The sequence below is a fragment of the Bos grunniens genome, chromosome 16 (assembly GCF_055505025.1).
Source record: "Bos grunniens cultivar Pamir isolate PY7600 chromosome 16, Bosgru_T2T1.0, whole genome shotgun sequence".
NCBI classification, from domain to species: Eukaryota; Metazoa; Chordata; class Mammalia; order Artiodactyla; family Bovidae; genus Bos; species Bos grunniens.
Window position 1 is genome coordinate 2206463 of NC_141180.1, and position 26064 is coordinate 2232526.

Here is a 26064-nt window from a genome sequence, read left to right on the forward strand (position 1 = left end):
CTCAGAGCCAGCAGCCTCCCCGAGGTGACCAGGGGGTTCCAAAGAAGGCGTCTCACAGCCACCGGCGGGGCTGCCATGCCCGGGCACCTGGGGGGTAAGGCAGGTGGGGGGAGCGTTCCTGGGCCCGGAGCGGACGGTGCCCTCGAATGAGGTCCGGGGAGAGGGCTCTTTGAACGGAAAACTGTTCTTGGTCGGCCTGTGATCTAGAGGCGCCCTAAAGTGCCCGCACAGGTTTCGGGGGCCGGGGTGGGCCCCTGGGCTCTTCTTCAGGACCTTCTTGAGGCTCAGCCTCCAGCGGTCCCTCCGGGATTAGACGGCCGCCCCCACCCCGACCCCTCGGCCGCCGGGGCTCCGGACCCTGCGGACCCCAGACGTGAAGGGGGTCCAGCCTCGCGGCCTCACCGACCCCGCGCGGCCTGAGCGCCGGGCGGGAGCCGAGGCAACGCGAAGGCGGTCCCTTCCGCCGCCGCACCGGGTTCATTCACCCCGGGCTGGCGCCGCCAAGTGAGGGTCCCCGAGCGCGGTCCCGGATTTCCGCGCGCTGACTTCGCATCCACAGGTGGGTGCGTCTCCGAGCACGCCCTCGCCGCGCGCCCCCGCATCTCCGGGCCTCGCCGCGCGCCCCCGCGCCCCCGGCTCGGGCGCGCCCTCGCCCCAGCGGCCTCCGCCTTCAGGGACCCTTTGCCCAGGAGCCCGGCTGCTGCTCCCTGGGCAAAGATGTGAAATCGCCCCTGTGTTCTCTTCCAGCTCATTTCTGTACCCGTATTTTCTTTTTATCTGCAGAGCAATTGAATTCTGTTGCACTCTGCCTGCCTTCCCAGCGTTTTCCTTTTCGTAAGTACAGAACTTTTTTTGTGTGTGTGTGCCATTTCCTCAATTGATATGCTTTAGGGTGTAGTTGACCCATAAAAAAGCAATCACTGCGTTCAGTGGAGTCAGCTGGTTATGAAGGGAGAACGAGGAAAAACCCAGACCTTGGTTTTCCTTCTCAGCAGAGCTGGAACTCAGGCCTTTGCAAATTACAGGGACATTCCAATTCATTCCAAAGCCTAAGAAATGTGCTGCAGAAAGGGCTTAGGGCCTTCAAAAACGAGTGCGGAGGAATAAAGGCAAGATTTCCCACAGAGCAGTAATGACAGATGTCTGGGAGTCTTTTCTTTTTCACCCTTTAGGGTTAATTCAAAGTGTTCTTGCTGTAACATTAACGTTTGTGACTTGGCATTGCTTGTACTTTTTAAAAATGAAAATTAGCTTTGTGTACTTATTCTGTTTATAAAAAGAAGATAGACTCATTATTTTGAAAACCTGTAACCCTTAACTTCTTAACTAGTGACGGTATGATTTTGGGTTTTGATTTTGTCTTTTGGAACGAAAAGCAAAATTTTCTGTAGTGCCTACAATGAATGAGATGCACGGTGGTGTGGCTTCGAACTCCACAGACAGTTGAAAGCCTTTGCTAAGGTTGGATCAGGGATGACTCCATATGGCTAACTTGTTTCAACTGGTTCAACTTTTAGTTTATTATTTCTCATTTAAAAGTATCAGAAAATATTAGGGATGAAATGAATATATTGTACTTTTTGTTTTCTGGCTATTTTAGGCTGGTGGAATGACATCCAAAAACAAAGGCTATAAGAATATTTGAAATATTCATTTGCCTCTTTAACTTCAAGAAAGATAAATGTGTGATATATACATGGACTTACGTGCTTTTAATAAACACAACTGGAAAAGCAGTGACTGATAATAGTAAATACATCAATGGCATTGAATTACATGTATTAGTGTCATAGCAGGATAATAAATAGATAATAAATAGAGCAACTCCTACTTACCAATAGGTGTAAGTCCGTGCTTTAGAGATTCTTGTAAATCCCCAGTATCCGAATTAGAAGACATTCTTAATGAAATTATAGGCAGTCCTTTGGTTTAAAGCAGATATCATTGAGTGTGAGAAGGAAGTGCAGCTTGTCAAATTTTGAAGCCTTGGGCAGGACACATCAGACTACAACAACCCTGAGTGAAAGTTAAGAAAAAGAGAGGAAAAAAAAAAAAAAACCTCCAAGAATCCAGAAAGTTACAAGCTCGTCTTTCCCTGGACTCTGTACTTTTCCAGCATTAGTGATCTGCTGTAAACCTTGTATCCAGTTTCGTGATGGTTTCTAATCAGAGGCATGGAAACTTTTGATAGGCTTGGACGAATCATGTGACTCCAGGCAGGTTGATAAGAGGACCCTGTTATAAAGTGACAGCAAAGGAGATAAGAACTCTTGGCAGATAATGGCACAGAAATGATTAACTCAGAAGTGGAGAGTTGGTGTGCAGCGCAGAGAGTAGAAGGTTGTAAAACTGAGGGGTCAGAAGATCACACTTAGTGGGGAAAACTGCAAACCAGCTTAAATCCACTAACTAAACTTAGGCTTGTGACATACTCCCTGGATGTCATCACCTCTCTGCATAGAAGAGGACGTAGCTCTTCTGACCTCTGTAAATATATTTTAGATGATAACGTGGGCAGACATTCATTCTCCAAGTGATGACCGGGCATATGATTGACACTTCGGAACCCTTCAGGCAGGCTTGCTGAGCCTGTGCTCATTTATCTCTTCTTGTTTTGTCAACCAGCTTTTTTTTTTTTTTTTATCCTGCCTGTTCATTAGCTGAGGAGTTAACCTTAGCTTGTTTGTAGATTGGTCAGTTGATTAAAAGGGCAGACTATTTCTTTGCCCCCCAAAAGTAACACTTCATACTTTGAGGTTAATGCTGGCAAATACATTTGCCATAATTTAAAAATTATCATACTTTCCTTGAATCCATGGGGGAAAAAAAAGGGTTACTCCTCACATGAAAGAGATATTATTCAAATGACCAAGGTTAGTTTTAGGCTCTTGTAGAATATCTCAATTGTTTTCCAAAGTAATAAAATCTGGATTCTTAGAACAATGCATGTCTTTTCCTATGTTGTGGAACAGTTAGTCATTTTCTTGTATGTTTTGATTTTGCTAATGGAGCAGTTTTTGTGTGTGTGTGTGTGTGTGTGTGTGTTTGGCCTAAGATTCCATTAAAAAACCCAGAGTGTTTATGTACAGCATTTTCCCCATCAAAATTATATATTTTTTGGATTAAATTTGACTGCATATAATAGAAAAACCAGAAAGACAGTGGTTTAAATAAGACATTTATTTTTCTCCTATGAAAGCGATTCAGAGGTAGGGATGGTACCGTGCCCTATGAAGTTACGCAGGACCTCACTCCTTCCCTTTCTCTGTCCTCTGTCTCTTGTCCCCATGTTCCAAAACAGCTGCTAGGGGCTGGCCATCACTACCAGGAGCCATCACTACTGGGGAGCAGAACAGATGAAGGGAGAAAACATGGGTTCCTTCTTCAGTACATCTCCTGAAAGTACTGTGTAAACACTTTGCTTATATTTCACTAGGCAGAAATTTGACACATACGCACACTTAGCTGCTTCCCTGATAGCTCCATTGGTAAAGAATCTGCCTGCAATGCAGGAGACCCTGGTTCGATTCCTAGGTTGGGAAGATCTGCTGGAAAAGGGATAGGCTACCCACTCCAGTAGTCTTGGGCTTCCCTTATGGCTCAGCTGGTAAAGAATCCGCCCTCAATGTGGGAGACCTGGGTTGTATCCCTGGGTTGGGAAGATCCCGTGAAGAAGGGAAAGGCTTACCACTCTAGTATTCTGGCCTGGAGAATTCCATGGAGTGTACAGTCCATGGGGTTACAAAAAATTCAGACACAACTGAGCAACTTTCACTTTCACTTTTTCCTTTCACACTTAGCTTCAAGGGAGGCTGGAAGTGAAGTCTCTAGCTGGACAAGTAAATATATATTTCAAGCTACAAAGGATTGGGTGATTATTAATTATCCATGTCAGTTCTTTGTTGTTATTTCTTTAAGCAATCAGACAATAATGTGGTACAGTACCTGAAATGTACCCGTGTAAATGTTAAGGGATGTGACGTGTGACCCTGAGAAGCAGCTATTCTCTTAAAACTTATGAGGACTCCAAAAGGTTTTTGCTCATGTAAATTACATCAATTAGTGTTTATTGCATTTGGAATTAAAATTGAGAAAGTAAAAATTATTAGTTATAAGTATATTAATTTATTGTTTTCAAGGTGTATTATGATAACGCATTGAGGATTGAAAAGAGCTATTTTCCAAAGGAAAAGAATCTTTAAAAAGCAGCATTTTCAGAAGCCTTTTTAATGTCTAGCTTAATATAAAGCTGCCTTCTCACCTGCACTGCTGCATTCAGTCTGTAGTAATATACTGTTTTTTTTTTATTTCAATCTTCACCAGTTAAAAAGATTCATTTGTTTACTTGTGTTTTGGCTGCACTGGGTCTTGCTTTTGCGCCAGCTTTCTCTAGCTGTGCTGAGTGGGGGCCGCTCCCCTTTGCAGTGTGAGGGCTTCTCCTGCTGGGGGCACGGGCTCTACGTGTGCAGACGTGAGTAGTTGCGGCAGGTGGGTTTAGTTGCCCTGTGGCATGTGGGGTCGTCAGGGACTGAGCCTGTGTCCCCTGCATTGGCAGGTGGATTCTTAAGCACTGGACCAGGGAAGTCCCAGAAGTCTTTATTTTATTTTTTAAAACTACTTTCCTGTTAAACTTTTGGCTGTGCTGGGTCTCCGTTGCTGCCTGGGCTTTCTCCCATCGTGGTGTGTGGGCTTCCTGCTGCAGGGGTGTCTCTTGCGGCAGTCTGGGTTCGAGGCGAGCGGGCTTTGGTAGTGGTTTTGACACGTGGGCATACAGCTGTGGCTCTGGAGCTCGGGTTCCGCAGTCGTGACGTACGCTTAGCTGCTTGCAGTATGTGGGATCTTCCCAGACCAGGGATGGAACCGATGTCCCTTGCATAGCAAGGTGGATTCTTAACCACTAGACCACCAGGGAAGCCCTCCAATACACATTTTGATGTCATTAAAAACCATGATGGACTATGTGACTCAGGGTCTTGGGTGAGAGACTCATCTTCCGTAAATGGAATTTCGGAAGATATATGCAAGTTTCTTTTCTGCGTTTTGTTCTTGGCGCCCATTCTTAGTCACAGGTACGACCTGACACCCTGCGGAAGACCTCCCACGGTCTGTAATTCAGTAGCGTCGCGGCGTTCTTTGCTCTGGCCCTCTTCTTTCGTGTGTGTGGCTAATAAAACACGGAACGAGAAAAAAGACTGGATTCCATGCTTTGTTATATACATCTGATTAGACAGGCTTATTTACAAAATATACCAAAAAATATTGAAAGATGATAGTAGTACTGGGTTCCCTTAAGTCCCACTAGAACCTTTAAAAAATACAATTTGCCATTTGCCTGTCTTATTCATGTCCTGCAGAACTTACTGGCATGCTGAGGAAATGTCGCATTAATGAGTTACTTTGGTCTTCTGAAGCTTATCTAGGAGGCTAATTGACTAGGAATAGACACTCAGAACTTTGTGAGAAATGAACATGTTTTTGTGAAAGAAGGCTGGAATAACATTCACATGTGATACAAATAACAGGTGCACGGAACTCAGCCCGAGAGATGGTTAATGAACAATTTAGGTTCCAGCCAGGCTGGGGGAAAAGCAAAAGAGGAATTACGACCTCAGTTTTTAGTAATTATTTTTCCCAATCAAGGCACAGTCTAACTCTCTCCTTTGGGCAGATGTGGGCATTTAATCACCTTCGCTATCCCACCGAACTCATCAGATACCACCATAGAGCAGACCGGCAGTGACTCACATGTACGAGGACCCTTGTTTATACTGATAAAACGTTATTTGCTAACTGATTTCAGAAAGGATTTGTAAATGATTGACAGATAACTAATGACTCCTGGACATCTTTGCCAAAATCCAGAAAGCATTCAGTAATGTCATCTGAACCCATATTGCATGATGATGTTGAAGTTGGGTTAATGAATCACAGTTGCTGTAAACTTCCTGAATATGCTCTTCCAAGACATTATGACATATCCATTAGGAACTGATAGTCTTGTAAAATCAGTTTTCTGGTCAGCACTGTGCGTGAGCACATAGCAGAAAGCCCCATGGGTCTGTTTGTATTTGGATTTACTAAGAACAAGCACCCTACATGACTCATCACTCAATGGGACTGATTGTACCAGTTACTGGGGAGTTTGTGTGCTCAGACACTCAGTCCCGTCCAACTCTTTGCAACCCCACGGACTGTAGCCCGCCAGGCTCCTCTGTCCATGGGATTCTCCAGGCAAGAATCCTGGAGCGGGTTGCCATTTCCTTCTCTAGGGGATCTTCCTGACCCAGGGATCAAGCCCACATCTCTTGCATCTCCTGCATTGGCAGGCAGATATTTTACCACGGTCATACATACCACATACTACCCCATTGCTCACTGGGCTGTTTTTGCTGGTGCCCTTCACTAACAAAGCCACTTGTCACTGATTTCATTTAAGACCTGGGCTAGCACTGGCACTTAAAAAAAGAAAAAATCAGCTTCTTTAACAGCCCGCAAGCCCCCAATCATATAAGATGATGGGGTGGCGGATCTGGAGAAATAATGACTATGCAAAGATTTCTTTTCATTCTTTTTAATAACTGTGAGAAATGGGGCACCTGGCAGGAAAGATAAGCTACTTTTACACAGTACTATTATGGCCAGGTAAATATTACTCACTTTTTATAGCACTAATAATTAAACAGAGCCTTAGTCAATCTTCCAGCAATTGAAATCTCTCAGACTTGATTCTTCTGTAGGCTTGTGTTGAGTTCCCCACGTTTATCACAATCTGTGATCTGGGTCTGATGACTTTTGGTTCATATCTTTATTTAGAGTAAATGAAATAAATTCAGTGCCATTTTGTTTCCATTCAAGGCCTTTTAAAACATTTAGGCAAATAACTAAATTATCTAAACTATTTTTAAAAGCTGGATATGTGGAACATCCAAAGTGATTTCTCTAGAAATTACATAGTGATTATTTTCTAAAGGATATGGAGCCACAAACAGATCTCAGACATTTTTAATTCATGGACCTGAAGGTTGTATGTTACCTGACATCGTCTGGTAAGCTGCATGAGTGAAATGATCTTTCAAGTAATAAGTGTTCCTCTAGAATGAAATATTCACATGGCTAAATCTTCCATAGGGCCATACAACTCAATCTTGATTGTGTTGAAGTTATTCTAATGCACACTGTTGTATTGTTATTTTTTTGTCCTCTCAATCCTTTGTGAAATAACAGAGCATTTAATAAAAAATGGTAAATGAGGAAGGATTTTAAAATATCATGGCAATCCACTCCAGTATTTTTGCTTGAAAAAAATCCCACGGACAGAGAAGCCTGGTGGACTACAGTCCCTGGGGTTGCAAAGAGTCAGACATGACTTAGCGACTGAACACGCGTGCACACACACACCCATGTAAGCAATCCTTAAAGGGTTTCTGAACACACAGCAATCTGTGATTAGTCAAAACATCAATCATTGATCTACTGATAGTAATAAAATAAGGGCATAAATGCACGTTACGTTTTGGGAAAGAAAAGATAAAACCAAAAAAAAGAAAGGATTAATTGAAGACATTGCGTTGGCCAAAAGGTTTGTTCTGGTTTTTCTGTAAGGTTTGTGGAAAAATCCAAATGAACTTTTTGTCAACCCAGTACTTAAAAAGGTTGTCTTATACTGTATGAAATAGTGAAAAACAAAAATGAGTTTCAAAGAGTGAGGCATACTTTCTACCTGCTATTTTTATTTCCATGAATCTAACAAGTTATATCCTCAACCATTATTTATTTAGATACTAATGTATTTTTAGATCTTTCCAGTTCTTTTGTATTTCCCAGATAGCCACAAACCATCTTTATCTTTAGCTAATAATTAAGAGAAAAGAGAGTTGATTTTTCAGGTAAATAAAAAATTTGGAATTGTTGTGAGATTTCAATTATTCATTCTCTTTTTCACTAACTTCTATTACCACCCAATAGAATGCCACCAAACTTAATTGTGCTGTGCTTAAATTTAGTGTCTTTTTTGGGCCATTATTGTGATCTTGAAGTTTTATTCCGATCAACGATATTAATATTAGAATATATGTGAGATTTAGAATAGTTGTAACTAGGTATGTGATTTTTTGCTACGTTTTCAACTTCTCTTTCCTTTTATGTCCTCATGTGTCATTTCTCCATTTGTTGAACACATTCAATAAGCCAGGCACTCAGTCTCTTAGTCGTGTCCGACTCTTTGCGACCCCATGAATCGCAGCACGCCAGGCCTCCCTTTCCATCACCAACTCCCGGAGTTCACTGAGACTCATGTCCATCGAGTCAGTGATGCCATCCAGCCATCTCATCCTCTGTCGTCCCCTTCTCCTCTTGCCCCCAATCCCTCCCAGCATCAGAGTCTTCCAATGAGTCAACTCTTTGCATGAGGTGGCCAAAGTACTGGAGTTTCAGCTTTAGCATCAGTCCTTCCAAAGAAATCCCAGGGCTGATCTCCTTCAGAATGGACTGGTTGGACCTCCTTGCAGTCCAAGGGACTCTCAAGAGTCTTCTCCAACACCACAGTTCAAAGGCATCAATTCTTTGGCGCTCAACCTTCTTCACAGTCCAACTCTCACATCCATACATGACCACTGGAAAAACTATAGCCTTGACTAGACAGACCTTTGTTGGCAAAGAAATGTCTCTGCTTTTGAATATGCTGTCTAGGTTGGTCATAACTTTCCTTCCAAGGAGTAAGCGTCTTTTAATTTCATGGCTGCAGTCACCATCTGTAGTGATTTTGGAGCCCAGAAAAATAAAGTCTGACACTGTTTCCACTGTTTCCCCATCTATTTCGCATGAAGTGATGGGACCTGATGCCATGATCTTCGTTTTCTGAATGTTGAGCTTTAAGCCAACTTTTTCACTCTCCACTTTCACTTTCATCAAGAGGCTTTTGAGTTCCTCTTCACTTTCTGCCATAAGAGTGGTGTCATCTGCATATCTGAGGTTATTGAGATTTCTCCCGGCAATCTTGATTCCAGCTTGTGTTTCTTCCAGTCCAGCGTTTCTCATGATGTACTCTGCATATAAGTTAAATAAACAGGATGATAATATACAGCCTTGACGAACTCCTTTTCCTATTTGGAACCAGTCTGTTGTTCCATGTCCAGTTCTAACTGCTGCTTCCTGACCTGCATACAGATTTCTCAAGAGGCAGATCAGGTGGTCTAGTATTCTCATCTCTTTCAGAATTTTCCACAGTTTATTGTGATCCACACAGTCAAAGGCTTTGGCATGGTCAATAAAGCAGAAATAGATGTTTTTCTGGAACTCTCTTACTTTTTCGATGATCCAGCGGATGTTGGCAATTTGATCTCTGGTTCCACTGCCTTTTCTAAAACCAGCTTGAACATCAGGAAGTTCACGATTCACGTATTGCTGAAGCCTGGCTTGGAGAATTTTGAGCATTACTTTACTAGCGTGTGAGATGAGTGCAATTGTGCGGTAGTTTGAGCATTCTTTGGCATTGCCTTTCTTTGGGATTGGAATGAAAACTGACCTTTTCCAGTCCTGTGGCCACTGCTGAGTTTTCCACATTTGCTGGCATATTGAGTGCAGCACTTTCACAGCATCATCTTTCAGGATTTGGAATAGCTCAACTGGAATTCCATCCCCTCCACTAGCTTTGTTCGTAGGGATGCTTTCTAAGGCCCACTTGACTTCACGTCCCAGGATGTCTGGCTCTAGGTCAGTGATCACACCATTGTGATTATCTGGGTTGTGAAGATCTTTTTTGTACAGTTCTTCTGTGTATTCTTGCCATCTCTTCTTAATATCTTCTGCTTCTGTTAGGTCCATACCATTTCTGTCCTTTATCGAGCCCATCTTTGCATGAAATGTTCCTTTGGTATCTCTGATTTTCTTGAAGCGATCTCTAGTCTTTCCCATTCTGTTGTTTTCCTCTATTTCTTTGCATTGATCCCTGAGGAAGGCTTTCTTATCTCTTCATGCTATTCTTTGGAACTCTGCATTCAGATGCTTATATCTTTCCTTTTCTCCTTTGCTTTTTGCTTCTCTTCTTTTCACAGCTATTTGTAAGGCCTCCCCAGACAGCCATTTTGCTTTTTTGCATTTCTTTTCCATGGGGATGGTCTTGATCCCTGTCTCCTGTCCAATGTCACGAACCTCAGTCCATAGTTCATCAGGCAGTCTATCTATCAGATCGAGGCCCTTGAATCTGTTTACATACGTGCTATCATCTAACCCTGAAACTAATTATTATTAATTAAATGGTTTATATGCCTGTCACACATTCCATAAATATCCACTAACACTATTAGTATTGATGGCTAGAAGATTTAAGCTGGGGAAACATAGAAACATAGAATTGGTAACGCACAGTGTCCTTACATAATATAAATATATACATAAATATCAATTAATCCTAAGCGCAGATCCAATTCAGCATGTCCCAAATGGAACTCATCATCTTTCATTTCAAATGACAAATTTTTTGAATGAAGGACACCGTCAAACTGCTAAATCAGAAATGTGAGTATCCCTCTAAAAATCTCCCCGATTAACTTGCTGTGTCCATTCAGTTGCCCAGCTCAGCCCCTTCTGTTCCCTGACATCCCTCAGTGGCATCCCGTCTTCTGGTCCTGCTCTTGCCTTGGTTTCCGACATCCAGACAGGACAGCTCACTGGCCTGGGGCCAGAGGGACTCGAGGTCTGGGCTGGCGCCTCACTGGTCACCAGTGTGACCCTTGGTGGGCTCTGTGTCCCCTCTCCCACTGGTTCCTCAGCATAGATGCAGCATGGACCACAGCTCCGGGGATGGCCGGACGGCTGAGTGGGAGCACAGCAGGTCTAGCTCCGTGGCCGGCGCATCCTTTCCACCTCCGATTCCTCTGTCCTCTCCCGATGGTTCTCTGCCTTTGCTCTGGCTTCCTCCAGGCCTTTCCGCACACTCCTGCTTAACACATTTCTTTTTTTAAAGTGATTAATTATTCTGCTGCTTTAAATTCTTCAGTGGTTTGCCCTACTCTTTAGAATAAAATAGTCTTACTGTTTATCACACAAGACCCTTTAGGATCTGACCATTTTAAAAAAATTATTCATTTTTAATTGAAGGATAATTGCTTTATGATATTGTGCTGGTCTCTGCCATACATCAACATGAATCAGCCATGGGTGTACGTATGTCCCCTGACTTTTTCTTTTTTAACCTCTCTGACCTGTCTTCTCCCCTGCCTTCTCGTTCATTCTGTATTCTGGCTGTAAAGAACTACTTGTAGTTCCTCAAAACATCCTAACATTCATGCCTCTGTCTGTTCACTCGCATCTTCATGTGTTCATTTATCTATCCATCCGTTTGCTTCATCAGCTAAAATGTGCAGGAGGCTGTACCAGGTGCTGGGGATGAAGAGTAGACCTTGTGAAGTTCGGTCTGGTGGAAGGGAGAAAGGAGGAGAGCTTTATCAGAGTTTAGGATGCTGGGGGTACCGTGCATCCCTAGAGCATCTTGGGAGGGATGAGAGGCAGCATTCCGGAAGTGGGGCTGGAGCATCCTTGAGGGCACCCCAGAGTGGGCCAAGTAACAGGGGGTTTCTGAGGGGCTGTGGAGGTCTCGGGGTCCTAACCCCATTCCACCCGAGCAGAGCCTGGCCTGTGTTTAGCATCTGTCCTGGGAGCATGGAAGTATACAAGCAGAGAGACCAACCACCGACTGGGGAATAGCTGAATAAATCACAGAATCTCCACTTCGTTGGCTATAATGTGGCCATTAAAGAAAAGCTACACAGAGCCTTCTCAGGAAAGCTTGGAGGGGGTCTCGTGAAGATTTATAGTAGACGAGCAAAGCCAGGTCATTGCGTGAGTGGGAGAACCAAGCCAAAGAGAAGAAAAAGTAGGGGCGTGTGATCACATTTATTCATTCAAGTAAAAAATCTAGGTACCTGTAGATATGTGTACAGAAAAAGAGATTAAGACAACTTAGAAAATGCAGCCAGGTATGAAGGGAGTCACCTGAAATCCTGGCATCCTGAGATCTTTCCTTGTTACTGTCGCTCAGTCCTGTCCGACTCTTTGCAACCCCACGGTCTGCAGCACACCAGGCTTCCCTGTCCTTCACCATCTCCCGGCGTTTTGCTCAAACTCAGGTCCATTGAGTTGGTGATGCTATCTCGTCCTCTGTCGTCCCCTTCTCCTCCTGCCTTCAGTCTTTCCCAGCATTAGGGTCTTTTCCTATGAGTCGGCTCTTTGTATCAGATGGCCAGAGTATTGGAGCTTCAGCTTCAGCATCAGTCCTCCCAGTGAATATTCAGAGTTGATTTCCTTTAGGATTGACTGGTTTCATCTCCTTGTAGCCCAAGGGCCTCTCAAGAATGTTCTCCAGCACCACAGTTTGAGAGCCTCAGTTCTTAAGCACTCAGCCTTCCTTATGGTCCAACTCTCACATGTATGCATGACTACTGGAAAAACCATAGCTTTGGCTAGACAGACCTTTGTCAGCAAAGTGATGTCTCTGCTTTTTAATACACTGTCTGGGTTGTCATAGCTTTCCTTCCAAGGATCTGATCTTACAGTTTGAAATATTTTCTTCTAGTCTTTTTCCAGTGTCTTTAAGTTCTGAAATACAGACGAAATTGGTGTCGTATATATTGTCTTACAGTCTGCACTTTGAGACATTTACATTATATGATCAGTATTTTTCCATCCGATATGTTTCTTTCTAAAACAATTCTGAATTTCTGGTTGCTGTTCCTTTAGATGGCTCCTCTGTAACTTACGATTCTCCTATTGTTGGCCATTCAGAAATAAACCCACAGACATAGAAAATAGATTTATGAATAAGTCTGTGGGAAAGGGTGTGGGAAAGATAAATTAGAAGTTTAGGATTAACATATACACACTACTATATATAAAATAGATAATCATCAGGGACCTACTGCATAGTGCAGGGAAGTCTACCAAATATTTCATAATAGTCTATAAGGAAAAGGAATCTGAAAAAAAAGACTATATATTCTGAATCCCTGTGCTGTACACCTGGAACTAACAACATTGTAAATCACCTACACTTAAAAAAGAGGAGGGAAGTGGAGATTCATGAAGCTAAAGTATTTTCCCGGAGTCAGTCAGCTCGGGAATGGAGCTGTGATTGGCCCCTTTGTCTGGTCCTGGAGTCTGGACACTTGTCACTCTGCTTTCCCCCATCCTTTAAGGAGCTCGGACCAGACCTGGCTTCCGGGCTTGTCCAGTAAGGTCAAGTGTGTCCTGTCGGTTGCCGTGGTGAATTACACAGCCCGCCCAGCTCTCAGTACTCCTCTCTGTTAATAGTTGGGCATATGGTCACTGACATTCTCACGGTGCTCCCCGGTGACCCGTGAAGAGACAGAGGCCTCTAGTAGAAGCCAAATGAGGAAGGTCAGCATGTCCCCCGAGAGATGCCAGAGACAGCCTGGTCCGCGTGGACCGAGCAGAAGGTACACAGTGGTCGTGCCCTTGTTTTCCGTAGCCGTGCGGCTTGGCCTGCCTGCACGGTCACAGCTGTCGTCTCATGGCTCATGAGTCATCAGTGAAAAGTCAAGGAAATTGAGGACAACGAGCAGACACAGGACAGGAGATGGTATTTTCCCGTACTTAGTGGTGGAGGGTAGCACGATGTTGGTTCAATTGGAAGGGAGACATTAATAGCAAAACCAAAACCTATTTTATTTTTAAACATGGATGTGAACCCAGGAACCTTCACCAGTTGAAAAAATAAAGGCCAGAACACTTGAGAATATATTTTTAAAAATCTCAAACATGTGAGCCTCAAGAAAGACATAGTTGAGATGCCAGAAATGAAAAGATCACTTGAAAAAACAAGACTAGAGCTGGGGGCACCCAGTTCCTGCTGCAGGTCAGCCTGTTTTGATGGGATCCTGCAGCAGGTGGCTGAAGTGCTGGAGCTTTGACTTCAGCATCAGTCCTTCCAATGAATATTCAGGGTTGGTTTCCTTTAGGATGGATTGGTTTGATCTCCTTGCAGTCCAAGGGACTTGCAAGATTCTTCTCCAGCACCACAATTTCAAAGCATCAATTCTTCAGCCTTCTTTATGGTTCAACTCTCACATCCGTCCATGACTACTGGAAAAACCATAGCTTTGACTATGCAAACCTTTGTCAGCAAAGTGATGTCTCTGCTTTTTAATACACTAAGTTCATCATAGCTTTCCTTCTGAGGAGCAAGCATCTTTTAATTTTGTGGCTGCAGTCACTGGCTGAAGTGATTTTGGAGCCCAAGAAAATTAAATCTGTCACTATTTCCACTTTTTCCCCATCTGTGTGCCGTGAAGTGATGGGACCAGATTCCATGATCTTAGTTTTTTGAATGCTGAGATTTAAGCCAGCCTTTTTACTCTCCTCTTTCACCCTCATTAAGAAGCTCTTTAGTTCCTCTTCACTTTTTGCCATTAGAGTGGTGTCATCTGCATGTCTGAGGTTGTTGATATTTCTCCTGGCAATCTTGATTCCAGCTTGTGATTCATCTAGCCTGGCATTTCTCTAGCCTGGCATTTCTCATGATGCACTACTCTGCATATAAGTAAAACAAGCAGGGTGACAATATGTAGTCTTGATGGACTCCTTTCCCAGTTTGGAACCGGTCCATTGTTCCATGGTCGATTCTTCACCTGTATACAGGTTTCACAGGAGGCAGGTAAGGTGGTCTGGTATTCCCACCTCTTTAAGAATTTTCCACACTTTGTTGTGATCCACACAAAGGCTTTAGCATAGTTAATGAGGCAGAAGTAGATTTTTTTTGGAATTCTCTTTTTTGGGAAATTTTCTATGATCCAGTCTGCTGCTGCTGCTGCTAAGTCACTTCAGTCGTGTCTGACTCTGTGCGACCCCATGGACAGCAAGCCCACCAGGCTCCTCTGTCCACGGGATTCTCTAGGCAAGAATACTGGAGTGGGTTGCCATTTCCTTCTCCGATGATCTAGTCAGATGTTGGCAATTTGATCTCTGGTTCCTCTGCTTTTCTTAATCCAGCTGGAACATCTGGAAGTTCTTGGTTCATGTACTGCTAAAGCCTAGCTTGAAGGATTTTGAGCATTACCTAGCTAGCTCAGTCTGTTTAAAAAAAAGAAAAAATTAGATGTAAATCAAATTAAGCAGCCTAAAAACGCAGCGTCCTTCTGTTGGATGCCAATTGGTATTCTCTTCTCAAAATGCAAACCTTCTACAGTGTTGAGGTTTGCCTTCCAGTTGACCTGTGGGGACATTCACAGTGCTGGGTGTTGGGTCTGTGTGGACACTGTCTCCTCCTTCTCTTCTCCCAGGTTCCATCTCTCTCCACTTTCTTCTTTGCTTGCTCACTCACTCAGTCACAGAAAGTAACTCTCTCAGTGTCTTACTTCAGTGTGAGAGCCGTAACTCTAATCACTGGACAACCTTTCTGAAAAACGAGAACAATAATGAAAGCCGTCCTGCGTTCACATCTCACCCCCCTCCCTCTGGTTGTTCTGTCCACGCCATGGGCATTATCTAGACTGGCTGGCTGGACGCCCAGCAATCGGGCTGACTTTGTTTCTAAGTTCCATCATCCATTCTTCAGGATTATCAAAATCAAGTCCGTAGGCAGTCCTGAGAACTGACGAGGTCCTCCCAGAGCTGTCCTGGGCTTTGTGGGGGACACCCAGAGGCAGACCAACAGAGCAGCGGGCCTCGGACCTGAAGGACCGTCACAGTTTCGTTCCCTACTCGTGTTTGACGTGTTATTAGACCACGATGTCCCCTGCATGTCTGCTGGGAGACTACATTCCTAGTACCAGACAGGAAAGAGGGTGCTCACTTGGAGTGAGCGGAGGGTGTGCGTGCATGTGTGCCCAGAGGCAGGGAGGTGCTGGAGTTGGTGCCCGAGACCAGTGGCATTGGTGTGCTGTGCTGGGTGCCCTTGGGCAAGCTCCTCTGGCCTTGACACCTTGGTTTCCTCATCTGTAAAAGAAGGGTTTACCTGTGTCCTAAGGCTGTTGTGAGGGTTAAATGAGCTAATTACATAAAAAACCCGGCACACAGTAACAATGGGTATCAGTTAGTACTTTCTCCCCATTGTTTGCAAACCACTCAGATCTTCCAAGGTGGATGTTTTTGGCTAGAGTTAGAAAATTATTGACTATTGATTGAAATTGATTCTAACAGTCACTTATTCATCTTAAACCTACATGTAAATTAATTACAAGAAAAACCCTCAATATCTCCTTGGGACAAATACTGGGAGTTGTCAGTGTGATTGGTAAAAGCTGCTTTCTAGACCTTCTGATCTCAAAGTCGATATGGCATAATGGAATATGGAAACCAGTCTGTGAAGTGGGGCAGTGTACACGCAAGTTTTTTTTTTCCCGTTGTCGGGGAAGGGAAGGGTGTGTCACTGATTTTGCTCATTTGGCCTCAGCTTGTGGGAACTTGGTGAAGTTGCAAAACACAGGCGGCACGTTTGGGTTATATTTTCTATAGAAAGTCCCTGTCCGTTCATTATTTGACAAAGGAAGGCACGGGAGGTTTGCTCAAGTTTCAAAACAAAAGACAAAGCGTGGAAAGCGGAGGGCCTTCGCTGGTGGTCCAGTGTGTTAGGAATCCATCTTCCAACGCAGGAGACCCAGGTTCCATCCCCAGTCAGGGAACGAAGCTCTCAAGTGCCGAGATGCAGTTAAGACCCGACACAGCCGGAAAAAGACAAACAAACAAAAAGCAGAAAATTGAGAAACGCTTGCATGCGTGAAACAAGTTAGGTAATTATCATTTTTTTTAAGAATGGATTTCCAAACAGTTTGATAGCAAATTAGGTATTTCTGGTTTTATCTTATTTGACATCAGTGAAAGCATTATCTAAAGCTGGCCCAATTTAGGAATCTACAGTTCTTTAAGCTTCAGCCGGATTACTGTCATTGTTCTAGAAGGAGTTAGGACAGTTTTGACTGACTGCAAGGATCTGCCTCAGTCCTAAAATCACTAAGAGATACAAAAGACGGATTGTGTTGATAACTTTTGAAGTTTTCTGTGAGCTGCATTGTTAACTCCTCCTAAATGTTTTATCATGTCATTTCAAATGTGCAGTTTCTTAAAAAGATAGAGTTCAAAACCATTGCTGAATGCTGATTTAAATATCTAAAGACCTTTAATTAAATTCACAATAAACCTGTGAATCTGAAAACAGAATTTTTTGTTATACCCAAACACTGGGGAACTGGATTTCAAGAGCTTCAATTTGTATTGTTTTGTGATAATGTTTTTGTTTTTGTTTTAATTCAGCTCTAAGTTACCTCATCTGTACACACTGGTTACAGTTACAAATCTGTCTCAGAGCCTGAAAGCGGGGAGAGAGATGATTCCAGAGCCTTTGGGCAATGTTTAGTTACTTTTCTGTATTCAGCATAGAAGTTACACTTTATCACTTTAGGGAATTTTCTTTACAGCTTTTGTAACCTATAATCTACATTAAATATTTTATTCTCCTTGGCTTAGTTTAAAATATAATTCCATAGCTAGAGACACGTGTGCATGTGTGTGTATGTATTAAAAAACCAAAACACTATCTTGGAATTTAAAAATCTTACCACTTTGAAAGCTTGTTGTTCAGTTGCTAAGTCGTGTCCCACTCTTTGTGACCCTATAGACTGCAGCACTCCAGACTTCCCTGTCCTTCACTATCTCCCAGAGTTTGCTCAGATTCATGTCATTCATTGATTCAGTGAGTCGGTGAGGCCATCCAACCATCTCATCCTCTGTTACCCTCTTCTCCTTTTGCTTTCAGTCTTTCCCAACATCAGGGTCTTTTCCAGTGAGTCAGTTCTTCGAGTCAGGTGGCCAAAATATTGGAGCTTCAGCTTCAGCATCAGTCCTTCCAGTGAATATCCAGGATTGATTCCCTTTAGGACTGACTGGTTTGATCTCCTTGCTGTCCAAGGGACTCTTAAGAGTCTTCTCCGGCACCACAGTTCGAAAGCATCAATTCTTCGATGCTCAGCTAGCTAGTGTTTGATTTTATTTAATTTTTAAATTGAAATACAGTTAATTTATAGTGTTGTGTTGGTTTCGAGCGTACAGCAAAGTGATTCGGTTATATATGCATATGTATGTATAGCTCTTCTTTTTCAGATTCTTTTCCATTATAGATTATTACAAGATGTTGGGTAGAGCTCCCTGTGCTATACAGTAGGTCCTTGTTGGTTATCTATTTTATATAGAGTCCTCTGTATATGTTCAGGACTATATATGTTAATTCCAAACTCCTTCGCCCTTTCCCCTTTGGTAACGTAAATTTGTTTTCTATGTCTGTGAGTCTATTTGTATCATTTTTTCAGATTCCACATTTGAGGTGATAACACGTGATAGAGTCTTTAATACCATCGCTTTTCTGTTTTAAATGATGGAGTGTAAACCTCACTCGATGTCACTTGGGATGACTTTCCATTTGGCGCGTGTGTGTGTATATATTATGCTTCTTTCCGAGGTGTGTTCTGGGAAGCCTGGAGGGTGTCTTTAGGTTGCCAAGGGTTTTGCACTTCTGCTCCATTCGCTCCCCTCTGCACCAGGAGGGAAGCGTGGACAGTGCTACCTCCACGGAGTGGACACCGGCACGCCCGCCAGTGCCGGGGCGCGGCCTGTACGTGGGGACCCACGGTGGGGGCCCTGCCCAGCACCCCTCTGTCCTGGGAGACACGACTCACAGGGGGACCGCCTCCCTGAGAACCCGGCCGTGACGTCGGCCGCAGTGTCACCTTAAAAACCCGCTCACGTAGACGCTTTTCCCTTGTTTCCCACCAGTGAACGCCGGTCCTCTCCTACCTCCTGTCGTAAAACAAGCAACCTGTTTTCTTTGTTCATTTTTGGTTTTTAGGGGAGAGGAATTTGGCTTGGTATTTTGCTAAGCTAGTTAATTCCTGTCTTCGTGTCGTCAGGACCCAGTCAGTGAGAAAAAAAAAAATGTAAGCACGATATCCAAATAGACTACTTCCGTACTCTAAGATATCTGCTTTCTGGTTCCCTTGGCTCTGGAAGTCCAGAAAGATGATTCTTCCCGTAAAAGTCATCACGAACGCAGACCTCTTTCGTACCATATGGACACTGGAAATGTTGATGAAAGCTTATACAATGCCCACATCCAACTGTTATCCTTCACTTGCCTGAGTTTTATAAATCTTAAATGCGATTGTTAGAATGGACCCAAATGTAGTCTTTTTTAAAAACAATGTTTCTTTATGTGTTGATTTGGCTGCCGTGGGTCTTAGTTGCTGCACTGCATATCTTTAGTTGCGACATGAGAGATCCTAGCTGTGGCCTGAGAGATCTGTCTCCGTGACCAGGGGTGGAACCCAGGCCCCCTGCATTGGCACCTTGGAGGCTTAAGTGCTGAACCCCCAGAAAAACCGCCCCTCCATGTGTCTTTTAATTAATCCTCCACAGTTTCCAGCTGCATTTCCTTTATCTGTTTCAATCTAAATATTGTTTTACAATCTGCTACATGCTTTGCACTTTTAATCTGACATCCCCAACCAGCTGAGTTTATGCCAGTGTAGCCTGCAGAGCTGTTCACTGAACGCACAGGACTGGACACCTTTGGAATGACGCTCGCTGGCCGTGATGAGAAGGGCAAGGAGATAGTTCACGGTCACATGGAGACAAAAATGTACTGTGATCAGAGCCACCATCATATTACTGTGGACTTCAGAAGCTCTGCATAGCTGGCATTGGGAGACTTGAGATGTGACTTACTGCTCAGATGTTATCTTCCTCTCCCTGAATTATTCTCCAGGGGCCTTTCTTGCATATTACTCATTTGTCCTGTTAGTATTTGGCATTTACCATAAGGAGAGACTGATGGGAACAGACATAAGCAAAGTGAAAAGGAGCTTTTCTGTTTGCGGTCAGGGGCAGGGTGGGTGGGTCTTGTTCTTGAGAAATCTCTCCACCCTTGGCACAGTCGCCGATGGGGAGACATCTCTGGGTCACCCACACCTGAACCTACGAGAGGAAAGATGAGAATCTCGAGTGGAACTGAGGGGTTTTGCCCCGAGAGAGTGAGTCCTGGTGGTTAAGTCAGGAAGGCTGGTTTTTTTTTTTCAGCTTCCAGTTTTAATTTGGGGCAAGGTTTGAGGCTACAGGCACAATGAGAGAGCTGTCTGCCAGACTTTTTAAAAATCAATCCGACACATTGTTTGTTCCCCTGGGTTTGATAGACATGTTGTAATAAGGTCCTGAACTGCTCCTCTCTCTGTGTACCTTCTGTCTAAAGGCTTGTTCCTATTGTGACCTGTATTCATGGGACCACAAACAATGGGATTAAGCATTAACTTTGAGGCCACCTCCAAGTGAATTCTTTTATAAGATGGGAACTATACGGGCTTCCACGGGCTGCTCAGAGGAAAAAAGAAAAGGATTCAGGTTGAACTGGGTTGTTAAGGACTTGGGAGTTGATGGCAAGGATGCCCCTAGACCGGACAGGTAGCTTGCCTGGACCTACCATGTCAGATCACACTGTTCGGCTGACATTCCCACGTCCCTGAAAATCATAAGGTATTCTAAAATTGGTCTTTCTGAGAATAAAATAAATTGTGGCGGTATCTAGGTTCATTGAGTTAAACCTGGCGATCCATGTGCATACTTAGTGTCCATTAAGGCACAATTTGATGTCAGGCATCTATTTTCAGGGCCCTTCCTGGTGAGACTCGAAAGGACACATTGTTTTCTCAAATGATGGGAAATAAACACTGAAATCCTGCCCTCTCCTATTCATAATTATGTCTATGAATTTTCTCATCTATTTTTAATTGAGCAGCAATCCAAATAAAGGGTGGATTTCAGAAAACTATACAACGCAATAGTGCCTGCTGTTTCAGGTAAGACAAAGGACCATCCCACTGAGGTGGGGAAACTGGCCTAATACGGATGGCGATGAAATACCATCAGAAACAGGAGCCCCTCTTGGGATCTCCCAGAGTTTCTATGTTTTTGCTTTTTCAGTGGGGTGTAATTTGCACATGCTCCTTAGGATCCATTGGGCTTACTCCATCGTGTAGGATTTTCTTCCCCTACAACATTAGAAAAGCCCTTTTTTCTGTCCTTCTAGTAGATTAATTATTTTTCAGAATCTGTCTTGGGGCTGCTTTAACCTACTGGCTCCAATTTTCGGATGGAAGCACGGCGAGAGCCGGTGATGGGCTGAGCACAGTGCAGGAGTCAGCAAGAGCCGCCTCTGGTTCCAGCCCCGAGTTCACCCTCGGAGTCAGAGGGCAGTTCCCGAGTAGCCCCTTTAGAGTCAGCTCTGTGATCCACAAACATACGGGCTGCTTTTGATGGAAGTGCTTAATCTGCTTCCTCAATGCTTTGACAAATTCACGTGTATGCTCTCATTTAGCAACTCATTGTATAATGTGCCGGGTTTCTCAAGTTACACAGTGGGTGCTCAATGAATGTTAGCTGTCCTCAGGCCCTGGAAACAGTAGGCACTGACATAAAACCAGCACGGGAAGTAAGGACATATGTGATCATAGTCGTGGGTTTGAAGGGTTCCATTCATGTCTGACTCTTTTCCTGGGACACGCCGAGGACTGAGCAGCCTCTGAGTGCACTGGGTTTATCTCTGGGCTTAGTGCTGTCGGGGCACAAGATGAACTGGACGTGACCACTTTTGCATCAAGGAGCTTGGGTTTATTCAGGGCGGGAGGCTCCCAGGAGACCCTCATGCGTGATGGAGAGAGAAGAGGGGAGGAGGGACAGAGGACAGGAGTCTGGGTTTAGGAGGAGAACACAGGTTCTATGAAGCAGAGGCGATGGTGGACGTTGTTCTTACCATGTTTGCAAACCCACTCCAGCAGCTGCATGGATGTGAGTTGCTATTCGTGTGTGTCTATCATGTTTCACTTTATGGAGTGAAACTGAGGAACGAGAATGGGTTTTTTGTTTTGTTTTCTACCCTTTAATTGGGGTGTTTAGACTCTTTACATTTATTACTATTATTGATATGGTTAGATTTAAACCTATCGTCTTTCTGTTTATTTGTCTCATCTGAGTTTTATTTAAAAAAACTTTTTGTTTCGTAGGGCTTCCTTAGTGGCTCAGCTCGTAAAGAATCTGCCTGCAACGCGGGAGACCTGGGTTCGATCCCTGAGTTGGGAAGATCCAATGGAGAAGGGAAAGGCTACCTACTCCAGTATTCTGGCCTCTAGAATTCCATGGGACTGTATGGACCATGGGGTCGCAAAGAGTCAGACACGACTGAGCGACTTTCACTTTCACAGCCAATTAACAATGTTGTGACAGTTTCAAGTGAACAGCACAGGGACTCGGCCATACATACACGTGTGTCCTTTCTCTCCTGGACTCCTCTCCCGTGCAAGCTGCCACACAACATTGAGCAGAGTTCCGTCTGAAGAGCATGGGTTTTTGAATCATACTGATCTGGGTTTAAATCCTAACTCTGTTCCCTGCTGCCTGATTTTGGGCAAATTTCTTAACACGCTTGAACTTCTGTTTCCTCATCTGTAGAATGGGGATGCCACGCAGAATTTAAGATTGGCTGAAGATGGGTGTGTTTAGAGCCCCAGCACAGGGACTCTTATCAGAATTCTCGCTAGCGGTGGTTGTTGCTGTCGTTAATAACTGAGCTTATAGATTCTGGCAGGCTTTTCTGGCTGAGATGTGATCTGTGAATTTGTATGTACATCCTGGAGAGTTGTCAGAGAAGAGAACGTGACGTGCTAATCCTCTTTTCTTATGTGCTAAGTTGCCTCTGTCACCTCTGACTCTTTGCACCCCTGGGTATCCTGCCAGGCTCCTCTGTCCATGGGATGCTCCAGGCAAGCATCCCTAGAGAGGGTTGCCATGCCCTCCTCCAGGGGATCTTCCCGACCCAGGAGTCGAACCCGAGTCTCTTGTGTTCCTGCATTGTCAGGCAGGGTCTTTACCTCTAGTGCCTCCGTTCCCCTTCCCTTTGGTGACTTTTAAGAAAGGGAGTAAGATCTAGGAGTTTGTAACCCTTATGGGGAATGAATATAGTCACTTTACTGATGGCTCAGTGGTAAAGAATCTGCCTGCCTGTGCAAGAGCCACAGGAGATTCAGGTTCAGCCCCTGGGTCAGGAAGATCCCCTGGAGAGGGGGGCATGGCAACCTGCTCCACAATTCTTGCCTGGAGAGTTCTCATGGACAGAGGAGCCTGGTGGGCTACAGTCCATGGGGTCGCAAAGAGTCAGACACTACTGAAGCGACTGAGCACACACTGGTGTTAATCTTGATTGATCACATCTCATGTCCAGTTGATTCCTTAGGTGGCTGTTTTCAACATACCTAAGAGTGAGTTCTGTTTTCATTTCTCTCTTCTTCCTGCTTTAGTCTAAACTCAGTAAATAAATAGCACGTCAAGTGAAACCAAGTGCTGTGATCACGCCCATCCGTGGAGATGGTCTCAGTGTCCTGGAGATGTAGCGACTTTGGCTGCAAAGTCCGAGACGGTCACCTCCGCAGGTCAGAGCCCGCCAGCTCCCCACTGAACTCCTGGGTTGACCGGTTGTCACACGGAGGGTGTAGTTTCTTGCTATTGGCTGGTGGCTGCAGTAACGGACAGTGTGTGTAGAGAACATTTCCAGCCTCCGAGGGAGCTCAGGGGGACTGTGCTGCTTTCCGCCCGCCCCCCGCTCCCCGCCAAGGGGGAACCGAGCTGAAGTGTCAAACAATGGACCGCTTTCACTTTCACACTTAGTATGATGGCCAACATCGTATATTAGAGGAATGGATAGATTCTGACGAAAAGATGGAAGACGCCGCCAGAAGAAGGGATCAGAATCGAGACACTGCACTGTGAACGCTGGCACATGTCGGGGATCAATATATTGGATCGCGTGCATATTATACTCACATTAAGGATCCAAAACTGGACTCCAGTCTGATGAGAATGGTTCTTCCAGTACCAGGAGAGCTAACGCATACTGGTCTTGATTGGACTGCTGAATGCTGCTGTCCTAGAAATTCATCAGCGGCATCTGGGAGACTGAAAATATTGGTGCTTATACTGCTGCTGGGTCGGACGCAGCCGGGCGACTGAACACACATCCCCACACAAGTATTGTTGCTGCCGTTCTTGTTCTCAGTGGATTCCAGAGGCCAGCTCTCTAGCATGTGATCTCAGACACAGCCTGTCTTCCCTTGTAGCAAATTAAAAGGATTTCCCCATGGACTTCCCTGGCGGTACAGTGGATAAAAATCCATCTGTCAGTGCAGGGGACACAGGTTCGATCCCTGGTCCAGGAAGATCCCACGTGCCATGGAGTAGCTATGCCTGTAGCCCCAGAGCCACAACTGCTGAAGCCCAAGTGCCCAAGTCCTTGCTTTGCAACAAGAGAAGCCACCGCAGCGAGAAGCCCCCACACCACACTGAGGAGTAGCCCCCGCCCGCCCGCCACAACGAGAGAAAGCCCTGAGCAGAAATGAAGCCCCTTCACACCCAAAATAAACACAAAACTAATTAATAAAAAAGTTTTCCCTCAGTGAGCAGAGGAAGAAAAATATTGCAGCGCTTTGCAGATCCGTTGGGCTTACAAGAATGGACGACAGTGTGACCCCAGTCTCCTGTGTTGGTGCAGCTGTTACTAACCCTAAGGCGTTTTAAAGGATCTTCAACTCCATCCCCATTAGCTTTTAAATTCATTGGCTCAAACGAAACAAGACGGGTGACTAGGATACAAGGTCATACTTATCTGTATTTCTATGAAAACTTTTAGGATTTTTTCATTTTATAAAATTTGGATAAAGATTCTAAGTGTAGATTGTTAAAAGTCACTTTGGCACGCTTGAAAGTGAAAGTTGCTCAGTCGTGTCCGACTCTTTGCGACCCCATGGACTATACAGTTCCCAGGCCAGAATACTGGGTGGGTAGCCTATTCCTTCTCCAGGGCATCTTCCTGACCCAGGAATCAAACCGGGGTCTCCTGCTCTGCAAGATTCTTTACCAGCTGAGTTAAGATGCGTAGGAACACTCAAATACTATGGATGGTCCCTTCTTTTTTGTTTTTCCTTTCCATCTCTGTTTTTACATTTTAGATCATTGTAATCAAGGTAACACTTATTTTCGAGTGGTACCTTATATTTTAACACTTTCCTATGTTGTTCTGTGTTCCTGCTCTGAGAGTGTTTTTCAGGCTTCCCGGACAGTTCAGGGCTAAGAACATGAGCTTCCACTGCCAGGGGCTCGGGCTTGATAGCCGAATTGTCTACTGCTCAGCACATAGCAAGTGTTCATTATTTTTACTGTCATTATAAGTATTTATTTTTAGTTCCTTAACTACCAACAGGCACTATTTTATAATTTTCGTTTTCTTTTGTTGACTTAGCTGTTTCCATCTTTTGTCTTTTGGCTTTTTGAGTTCTGTTATTCTTAAACTTTAAGATGAGATATTTATGATACTCCTTATCTGACATTTATACTAATTTTCCTCTAATCTAGATTTTTTTTGTATAGAAATTCAAGTATTTTATTTTATTGATAGAGTTCTGTTTTCTTTCAGACTTCCTTCAGTTGTGTCAAGTCTGAGGAACATGTGATTGTTCTTCCAAAGACCTACTTGGTTTTCCGCTAAATTGTAATGATTTTAAAACTAATGTGCTCTAGTTTAGACTTTGATTTTGTGCATTAATGTAAATCATGGTCTTGCATCCTTTTTCCTGTCCACAACGTTATCTAGTTATCCTAATGCCATTTAAAAATAATCTTTGCTTTTCTGTTGTCCTGTGATAACTGATTTTCCACACATTACCTTCTGTTATATGACTGTTCTAATCAGTAATGAGCTGTGATTTGACTATTTCTTTGAGGTCTCCGGGGCAAGTGGTATGCAGGAATTTTCACTGTCTTGGGAGAGTCCAGCATTTACAAAGAAACTTGGCCACCATATTCTGTGTCACAAAGGTACCTGTGGGCCGTACACAAGAACTTAGCCGTGCTTGAGAGCTGTAAATCTTATCTTAGTAAATAAAATAAAACTGGCTAATGATCACCGACTGCGTTTTCTTTTCTTCTAAGGGATGGGCTTGAAAAAGAAAAAGAGGACTGGTATCTTAC

General features: G+C 44.1%; 1 protein-coding gene and 1 long non-coding RNA gene across 7 annotated transcripts in view; one reads left to right on the plus strand and one right to left on the minus strand.

The window, feature by feature from the left end:
• NR5A2 (nuclear receptor subfamily 5 group A member 2) overlaps positions 1-8368 on the minus strand; it is a 134543-nt gene extending 126175 nt beyond the window's left edge. For all 4 annotated transcript variants that reach the window (XM_086343166.1, XM_086343175.1, XM_086343176.1 and 1 more), the window contains exon 1: positions 1836-8368. In XM_086343166.1, the coding sequence (XP_086199292.1) occupies positions 1836-1899 (64 nt within the window). In that variant the 5' untranslated portion in view covers positions 1900-8368. The remainder of the gene's footprint in view (positions 1-1835) is intronic.
• The window catches only part of LOC147356033 (uncharacterized), a 60970-nt gene that overhangs the window by 4636 nt on the left and 30270 nt on the right, over positions 1-26064 (plus strand). For all 3 annotated transcript variants that reach the window (XR_015142979.1, XR_015142977.1, XR_015142978.1), the window contains exon 2: positions 784-834. This is a non-coding gene — a long non-coding RNA (uncharacterized LOC147356033). The remainder of the gene's footprint in view (positions 1-783; positions 835-26064) is intronic.